The sequence below is a fragment of the Opisthocomus hoazin genome, chromosome 16 (genome assembly GCF_030867145.1).
Source record: "Opisthocomus hoazin isolate bOpiHoa1 chromosome 16, bOpiHoa1.hap1, whole genome shotgun sequence".
NCBI classification, from domain to species: domain Eukaryota; kingdom Metazoa; phylum Chordata; class Aves; order Opisthocomiformes; family Opisthocomidae; genus Opisthocomus; species Opisthocomus hoazin.
In genome coordinates, this window is record NC_134429.1 from 13,510,753 (window position 1) to 13,519,930 (window position 9,178).

Consider the following 9,178-nt stretch of genomic DNA (forward strand, 5'->3'; position numbering starts at 1 on the left):
ATATCAGAATGCCAGTTCTGTAACCAGAGGTGCATTGTACATACAGACCAAACTAGCAATTTCAGAAAAACTGAAATAAATCTGCTGTTTAATGTTAGTATTAGTATTAACAAGGAGCAAAATCCCTGATTTTCATAGCTTCCATTCAGCAGTAGGTACTGATTTGGATGAAAGATGCCTGGAGCACACATGTGGAACGCAGAAATATATAATGCTTTGCTGTGTTGTCTGCTTCTCAAGAATGTATTATCCTACCCAAACAATAGCACTTGAGAAAGCTCTATTCTGAATTTCAAATGGAACCAACCAAACTCCGTTCTGGCATGTTGTATTTATTATTTGACAAAAGCATAAATCGGGATTAACCGAGTGCAGAATTGAGACTAAAAATTTTTTTCTTTAATTAGTTGGCTCTCTTCTTAATGTCTGCGTTTACAAACTAAACAAAATACTGTGCTTTTCCGTTTAACTTCCATGCCACTATCATTTTCATTGACTACCAACCAAAAACTAAGTATAAATTTTGGATGTTCAGTTACTATTTCAACTTTCCTGTTTTATTGGTGTATTTGTAAACATTGAATTTTGTTAAGATTTCTAAGCATTTCTGCCATTGTTTCACAAATAACCTTCTGCTTTCTTGCACACTGTAAATGGAGAAACTCTATTCTTTCTTTTTCCTTCTGTGTAAAGGAATTCTGATACAGTTCTTTTATTATATGGGGGGAAGGCTCATAATAATATTTTTAATATAAAACACTCTCAAAGCTTGCACATTTTTGGTTGGTTGTTTCTTTTTGTTTCCACTCCTGCTTTATGTAACGATTGCTTATCCATCTTTTCCAGGTCTAGTCTAAACAGGCTGAAGCATCTTTCTTGGACTCAGTGGCCGTCATACTGTTGGCAGTTCTGCAAGTGAACATCAAAAGGCTCAGCCTCCAGCTGATACCGTGGTGGCTTGGAAACAGTTCCCTAGAAGCTTATACCATCTTCATGCCAGATGTTTCACAGAAATGAAGCAGCTCATGGAACTACAGTAAGAAAAAGCAGGAACTTCTGGTATGTTCTGCTAAAGCACAATAGCTAATATCTTTTTCAATACACAGTGTACTTAGTGTACAATTTATAACATACTCCATTGCTTCACTATCTGTAGTCTATTCCCTTGTAGGATAGTAACTACGCTACACCAATTAGTAAGTGAAATGGCCTGCAGATAAGTAACAGACGCTGAAATCTACTTTTCTGAGGTAGGTTTTTCATCTGAAACTAGACAGCAATCTATTCAAAAATTCAAAGTTAAATTCTGCCCCAGCTTTTCATTGGAAGCACCAAACGTGCCAAATTCATTACTTGCTGGATGGCCATTAATCTACTACTTGATTGTTCCCTGGGTTTGTTGCTGTGTGTTCTTACAACTAAACCTTGGCCTGCATGTCTCAAGATAGAACAAGGTTACACAGAGCCAGGGAAATGGGAGATTAGCACCACCCTGTGCGTTTGTCTCTTACTGTGCCTTCCACATTGTCTGTTCCCAGCTTAGACCCATTTATGTATTATTTTCCTCACTGTATTTCCTTTTAATCCAAGCACTTTAGCAGTCAGTACTGGCCACAGATGTAAGATAAGGCTCTGCTTGTTTTAGCTGGGTGGGGAGCAAGGGGAGGAGAGAACAGACAAAAACCAAACCAAAAAAAAAACAAACACCAAAACCCAAAAAACCACCACCAAAGAAAAAAGCAACCACACTTTGGTGATCAGGTTAGACTGAAATATATTTATTTAGAAACAACAGCTTTGGTATTTTAAAACCAAACAACCTTTAGATCACTAGAAAGTGGGATGCCTCCCCCCACAGCCAAAACAAATCAATGCACAAAGTCTCAGTATGTTCAGATTAGGAAACCTGCAGATCAGCATTTCCAAGTGTAAATCCAGAAAACAATTTCATTAAATTGGTTTTGCACTCTACAATCATAAAGGCTGAAAACTTGTTACCAGCACTTAGATATCTACAGTTCAGTTGACTGACTTGTTACTGAAGCCGAGGCAAAATTATTAACATCCTCCCCCTCCCCCAAGCAATAAATTAGAAAATGTATACCAGAAAGGAAGTTACACTAAAGTTTTCTAGATAAGTTAACTCTCTGAAGGGAATCATCATTCTTTATTTTCCTGTAAAATTGAAAAACAAATCAAAATATCAAAGGACTTGGTATATCTTCAAGTATTTTCACCATACGGATTACTCCTAGGGAACTGAACAGTTTACAAGAAAAAAGAAACATCTGTTACACAAGCTTCTGGGATAAACTCCTGAATAACCACACCTTCCAGGTCTTGGATTCCTCTCTTAACAAGGCACAAAAGGATTGTTGCTTTCAAAAGGTCCTTGTCTGCAGCGGCAAAATTGTCAGATGTCTTGTGCAAATGGAGGCTGAAAGCAGGACTAAGTTCACTTGGACACTGGGATGTTCCCATTCAATTAATGAAACCGTGTGTTGTTTCAACACCATTGACCTTGCTTACTGCTACAGAGATTCTGAGCTTCAGCTGGCTTCCACTTCATCCCTGTTTCTGGAATCCAGTTCTGCACCATCTTCATTTTAAGTAGGTCAAATTAAGATGAGGCAACAGACTTGTCTGCTGTACACTGCAAGGCTTTTTGCAGTGTCAGGAAGGAAGAGGTGTTATGTCAGCGCTGGTGTGTAGCTGTGAAGCTTCTCGGCATTTCAAAGCATAGTGTCAGGGACAGTTACCTGCAGTAATGGTTAAGTCATTCTGTAAAAGGCAGAAGGTAAGTCTTGTAGATGACAAAGGCAACCAGGTAGACAGCAATGAAAAAAGGACATAATTTTATAATTTCAAGGACACATTTCAGGATACATCAGGGCGTAGCTCTATACACAATAATTGAAATGAATTCCTGACTGCTTCCTCCTTTTGCACTAAGGTTTTGATCATGATCATAGGCTTATAACATATATCAAAGCCAACTGCAGTTATCTCTTCTACCTCTTCCTAAGTGAGTCTGTCCACTCTCATTCTTTCAACGGATGACAGGTATTCAGACCTGCTTGGGATCAGGCCTGATCTCCAGTGCTCAACATTACAAAGCCAGCGAGCTGAGAGGGAAATTAACAACTGACTTTAAGCACCGCTTACGTACTGTCAAGTTTAGTCCTCTACCTTCTGTCCAGCCTCAGCTATCCAAAATTGAATTTACTTTTATAATTTGGAAAAACAGGGCAATCTAAAGCTAGAACTCTTTTGCCCTGACAGCTCTTTTTCACTATGTCCTTGTCAATTTTTTTTTTAAACCGAAGGTACATTTAACCCTAAGGAGGGATGCCTCTGAGCAATATGGCCAGCTCACACAGCAAATCCAGTCTCATCTTTCATTTCCACTCTGAATCAACACGCAACCAGAAAGTACCAGTACTAAGAGCAGAAATCACCGTCTATTGTCTATTCTGTGCTAAGTTTTTACTAGCAACTAAGTTTTCTAAGGCAACTCAAAACAAGAATTTCAAATCTTTCATGCCCAAGTGAGATGCAGTAGAGCCTGAAGTCAGAACCTCCCAACTCACAGTAAAAACCACTTTTCTTAACACAGCTATGTATTTTGTCTGAATGGGAGAAACACTAGCTCAGCACTTTCTCAAAATGATGGTGGTAAACATGGTTTGATGGAGGACTGCACAGTGCCTATAAATCTATGAACATTCACCAGTAGTCCCAACAAGTCAGCACCTGGACCTAAGAACACCAGCTCGCATTTGTGTGTGCTTGTATGACATGTCACACATTCAAACCAGGCAGACAAGCGTGCACATCTCCCACACAGTAGTAGACAACTATAGCAGCTCTCTCACAAGCATTCTGGTACTGCCTAACAAAAGACATCAGCTTGTGACACAGCTGAAACTGTTGGCTTAAAAACAAGCGAGGTCTTACACCAATGTGCGGAAAAAGGACAGAAAAACTGTGTCTGCCTCGACCTGCAGCCTTACAAATGTTTAAGAAGGACAGAGGATGGCTTTACCTTTTCTAGTATTTGTGAGCCCTACCACTACAATCCCTGCCCTAATCCTCCTTCTTGCAAGAAGAGGTCACAGATCGCTTGTTGCAAGAGAGACTGAAAATCCTCACCATCCAAGACAGGACCTCCCTAGGCACAGCTGACAGAAAAGCAGCTGGACAACACTTGGTGGGCAGCAGCCAGAATCAGAAGCCTTATACCTTACTCCTGAAGAGCGGCTTGGCTCCTGGCCCACAATATTCATTGTAGATGAGTTTGAACAGAAACAAGTGAAACAATGTGATTAAGGAGGCCACGCTGAACCAGAACAGGAAGGGTAAGCCGGGGTATTGCTTGGCCATGTGTTCCTCATGAGCCAGAATAGCTTTTAGATGGAGTGTGTGTCTCAGGTCCTGCAAGTGGATCAAATCTGTCGAAATATAAAGCAGTGGCGTGATGGGTTGAGTCACCATGACGGGGAACGTATGACCTCGTGCCTCTGAGGTCAGCTCCACAGGCTCATTCATACAGCCTGCCTCACAAGCATATAGTCTAACGGGCTTGTCTTGGAATTTCACAGACACATGCAAGAAGGGCTTTCCTTCCGCATCCAGCAGAACAGCTAGATTAATCAAGTCCTTATTGTAATGGATCCCACGTAAGGAATAGCTGTTGTGAAGTACGTCAGGGTCAGCCTGGAACTGAAGATGGTTTTCTGTGAACTGCAGACCCCCAAAGCTAAGCACCATTCCCTGCATAAGTCCGTGGACTCCAGCTGCCACAAGACCCTTGCATCCCCGTTTCTGGAGAGTTAGCTTCCACAGGTCTGAGAGTTGCAAGATCTGGGTGATGCTGGTCAGCTTTGCTGGCCATAGGTTCTCTGCATGCATGGTGGCGTGGCCACTGAAGCAGTGGTCAGCATAGTTCAAGCTGGCTTCCATTTTTTCTCTGTCCTCACCACTAATGAGTGGATCTAGCAGAGGAGCTGGCATGCTGGACAGCACATAGTAGAGGGTCATGTTAACAGTCTCACTGGATGGTGTATGCGAATCGGTGATCTTTTTTATTTCAACCCCTGTAATAAAGGGAAGACAACCAAGAGTCAGAGGATCACATGTGAATATGACATTAACCAGGAGCAAAAGATCAAATATGCGTGTTGTCGTTCAATACGCACGCGTTCTTTGTAACATCTAAGAAACCTCTGCCTATGAAACATTGAAGTGAAATGTTCCCTTGTATTTTCTTAGATGCTCTCTCTGTTACTTGGAGTTTGAATGCCAGGCTCCTACTAAAGGCAAAGCTAGTTTGATACGCAGATGCCTGATGGAGCTGTCACCATGACTCCACAAGAAGCTGTTCCTCTGTCAAAGGAACATCTATCTTTTTACTGGCTATAAAATATCAAGCTCTACATTACTTGGGCAGCTACTCTTTCATGCAAGACCATGAAAATCATAAGAAAATGCATCCTTGTAGGACAGTCCTTAACTTCCATGAAAAAATCTGTCCTTTATACTGTCACTAGAGGCCAACTCTATTTCCAACATAGAGCTGACGTGCTGGGCAGATCAGTAAAGATCCTAAAGACATGAAAGCCAGCACAGCCAGAGTTATGATTAGAAATGTTGTTCTATCATTTCCTTGATGCAGTAAGGAATACTCCACTCCTGTAAAGTCTGCTAGGTTCCAAACCAGGAACGCTGTTTTATTATCCTGCAACATGCCTTCTGGCCCCCACGAGAAACCTGTGAGGAAGAGCGGAGCCTCTGGAGACCTTATGGCAACCACGCCACCGAGCTTCCAGCTGCCCTCTAAAGCAACACTTTGGAAGCTGAGCATCGCTTTCCCTTACCTGAAATGAACAGGTCTGACCACGTCTGTTGGTGCTCCTGGAAAAGATCCTCCACCCCCATCTGCATCACCTCCAGCATCTCCTTCTTGGCTGCCTCCCTCAGCTTGCTGAAGGTCTCCTCCAGCCCAGAGACCTCGACGGGCTCGGAGGTATGCACCACGGAGAGCACGGTTTCGTCGAAGTGGGATTTGGGTGCCACCTGCACCCGGCTGACAAGCTTCTTGGCAGCCACCACCATAAGCACCAACTTGGGGCTCCCGGCCAGCAGCAGGCGGCCCGAGGAGAGGAGGAACTGCCGCTCCTCCGCCTTCTCCAGGCTGGTGGTGAAACGCCCGCCCAGCGAGGGCGCGGAGCCCGGGCCCCAGGCCTCGAAGGCGGCCACCCGCTCGGTGGGGTTGGCGATGCGTATGCGCTGCAGGTAGAGGTGCGGCCGGCTCCGGTGGGCCACCACCTCCTCCCGCACCGTCACGCAGTCCCCGGCGCCCGCCCCGGGCCCCGTCTGCACGCACCGCACCCTCCGCACGGCCCCGTCCCGCAGCGCCGCCAGCGCCGCCCGCGCCTCGCCGCGCCCTCCCAGCGCCCTCAGCCGCACCAGCGCCGGGTACTCGGTGGCGAGCGCCGGGCCGCCGCCGGGCCCCGCCGCCCACACCCAGAGGCGGCCGGCGGCCACGTCCAGCAGCAGGAAGCCGTTGCCCGCCAGCGCCAGGCCCGGCTCCGGCCCCGGCCCGCCGGCCCCGGCCGCCTCCTCGGGCAGCGGCAGCGCATCGCCGCGCTCCGCCTGCGCCCGCCACGCGCCCGTGGCCGCCTGTAGGCAGAGGGCGGCGGCGCCGCGGGGCTCCGCCCCCCGCCCCGCGCCCCGCCGCGCCCGCGCCGCCCCCAGGTACCAGTAGGCGACGAGCAGCAGCGCCAGCAGCAGCAGCAGCCGCCGCGCCCAGCTGCTGGAGAGCAGCCCCGGCAGCCCCTTCAGCCGCTGCTGCAGCCACATGGGGCGGCGCGGGGGGGTCCGGTCCGGTCCCGTCCCGTGCCGCGGCCCCGCCGGCCCCGATCCCGCCGCGGCGCAGCGACCCTCACGCCGCCATCGCCGACGCCCGGAAGCACCGCGCCGTGCGGCAGCCCCCGCCGCGCTTTGCGGCGCTTTGCGACGGGCCCGGCGCACCGCCCCCTGAGGAGGCGCTTGGCAGGGAGCCGCGGGCCGCCCCGCTGCCGCCGGGTCTTGTCGTTTCCCCCCCCCTCGCCTTGGGTTCCGGGCCCTCCTCCGGGTCTGGCCTCCCCCCCGCTCCGCTGCCGGCCGAGGGAGGGGCGGGAGCCCCCGGCGCCGTGTCCGCGGTGTCAGCCAGCAGGTGGGGCCCTCTTTCAGCGCACAGCTGAGGTTTTGTCTCTTTGCACCGGTGGAAAAAAATCTGGCGCGGGCCTGGAGGGTTTTCCGTAATTCCAGTGGCCGTTCACTCCTGTTAAACCAGCAGAGCCTGGTGCGGGAGCGCAAATTCTGCTCTGTCAAACTTTAATCCACTGTGTAGTAAATAGAGGAACAAACTAGATGATGTGACCTAGGTGTGGGCATGAAGCCAGGGAAAGCTTTGTACCCCAGTGCAGCTCTCAAAAGACAGCGGCAAGCCATACAGAAACACCGTGAGTTAAAATGGAGTGTGAAATTCCTGACTAGAGCGAGCCAGGGAACCAGCTTAGTGATGGGGAGCAGACGAGACCCTTCCTTAACTTCTACCTGCAAGTGAGCCGTTTGGCTGGGGGGCACTGAAATCTGTGAAATCCGTGGGTGAGACCCTGCCCCTTGCACGCTGCCGCGGGGCTGGTGTGCTCTGAGGCTGCTTTAAAAACCGAGCTCTGATTCTTTCAGTTCTTAGGAAGCTGCTGCTTTGCTTGGACCACGTGTTGCACGTACTCATTGGAACGTCTGCACTGGCAGCTGCCTCTGTTTAAAACGAGAGGCAGCCGACTCCAGCCAGAGCAGACAAAGCAGTGCAAACATAGAAACAGGAAAAAAATATGCTTGCTGGGTTGGCATAGCTGCAGAATGCAAACAGAGCTGTCACACAGGGATAGTCAGAGTACAGCAGTATAAACAATGATGCATTCATGATTTCTAGTGTGCAAAACCCCTTTCATTTTAGGATGGAGAGATTTAACTTCATTAAAATGAGAAACTTGCAATTTTCAAATCTTCAGCTGAGTCACAGCTCTCAGCCTGAGGTTTGATGGTGAGGGGCTGAACACCTTTGCTGGGGCTCCTGGCTTAAAGCGTTGAGGCTGCTTAAGATTTATCAGGGGCTTTGTCCAGGCCTGCAAAGCACTGAAGAAATCTAAAGTGAGAGTCTGTTTTCTTTTTTTTTTTCCTTTCTTTTTCTATTTAGTGAAACTAGAGGCTTTGCAGAAAGACGTTTCCTGAAGTCACCATCTTAGAGAAAACTAGTATTTCCTTGGATTGTTGCCTGCAGTACATCGTTTTGAGCATGAGGACTATTCTGTTTGCCTGGTAATTGTGAGGGAATTCCTGCTTTGGGGAGAGGGAATGGAAACAAAAGTGCTCTGAACACACTCAAGAGTATTCTCAGTGAACAAACAAATAACAATGGTAGTTCTTTGGGAGGATGCTGTTATGAAGCATGGAGAATATTGGTTAGCTACAGCGTGGCACTTCTAACGTGCTAAATTTTTACTAAGATCGTACCTGCTTGGCTTTATTTTGAGAATCTGAATCCTATGTTATCTGTGATTCTGTTAATTTAAAGAAGTGGTTTACTGACAGAAAACAGCAGACTTCAGCCTCAGAATTTTACACAGACAAATTTTTTTATTAAGACTGAACTCTGCAATGAGGGAGGCTTCTGTATGATCCCAGTGCTCTTAGGATGCCCTGTAAGTTTCCGGCTGTGTGTGCTGTAGCGCCAGCCCAGCTAAGCGACACGCACTGCGTCGAGGCATTGCGTTTCTGTTACCGCAGTGCACGTGCCACACCGTGGCTCAGCACGCATCCTTCGCTTTTTGTGCCTCTGCTGAACTCCCCAGCACTGGTCCCTTCTCCCTGACACCTTGCCTTCCTGTTGTAACCTGCGCTCCATGGGCCAAGCTCAGGCGTGGCGGAGGGCTCAGCGCCTCTTTCAGTGATGGCTTCAGTAGGCCGCGACGTTGCTTTCCATCTACTCAGTGTCTTACAGAACAGTACGTAACGTTTATGCAGCCTCTGCCATTCTGTGAGTTCTTGGCAGAAAGGTAAATATTATTGTTCACACCTTACAAGAGAGAAAATAAGTAATCTCTTAATGTTGCTTTCAGAAATGGAAGCA

At 47.9% G+C, this 9,178-nt stretch overlaps 1 protein-coding gene across 1 annotated transcript; it reads right to left on the reverse strand.

Annotated features, from left to right (window-relative positions):
- Positions 1–1,757: 1,757 nt before the first annotated feature.
- On the reverse strand, positions 1,758–6,974 carry KIAA2013 (KIAA2013 ortholog). Its single transcript, XM_009938062.2, has 2 exons — positions 5,877–6,974; positions 1,758–5,096 (listed from the first exon to the last, which is right to left on the reverse strand). The coding sequence occupies exons 1-2, from the start codon at positions 6,859–6,861 to the stop codon at positions 4,237–4,239; spliced, it is 1,845 nt and encodes a 614-aa protein (XP_009936364.2). The 5' UTR covers positions 6,862–6,974; the 3' UTR covers positions 1,758–4,236.
- Between the last annotated feature and the right edge of the window lie 2,204 nt (positions 6,975–9,178).

Coding starts and splice junctions, on each gene's coding strand:
- KIAA2013 (XM_009938062.2), bottom strand. CDS start 6,861: ATGTGGCTGCAGCAGCGGCTGAAGGGGCTGCCGGGGCTGCTCTCCAGC. Junction 5,097..5,876: donor GTCAGACCTGTTCATTTCAG/GTAAGGGAAAGC, acceptor CCTTTATTACAG/GGGTTGAAATAAAAAAGATC.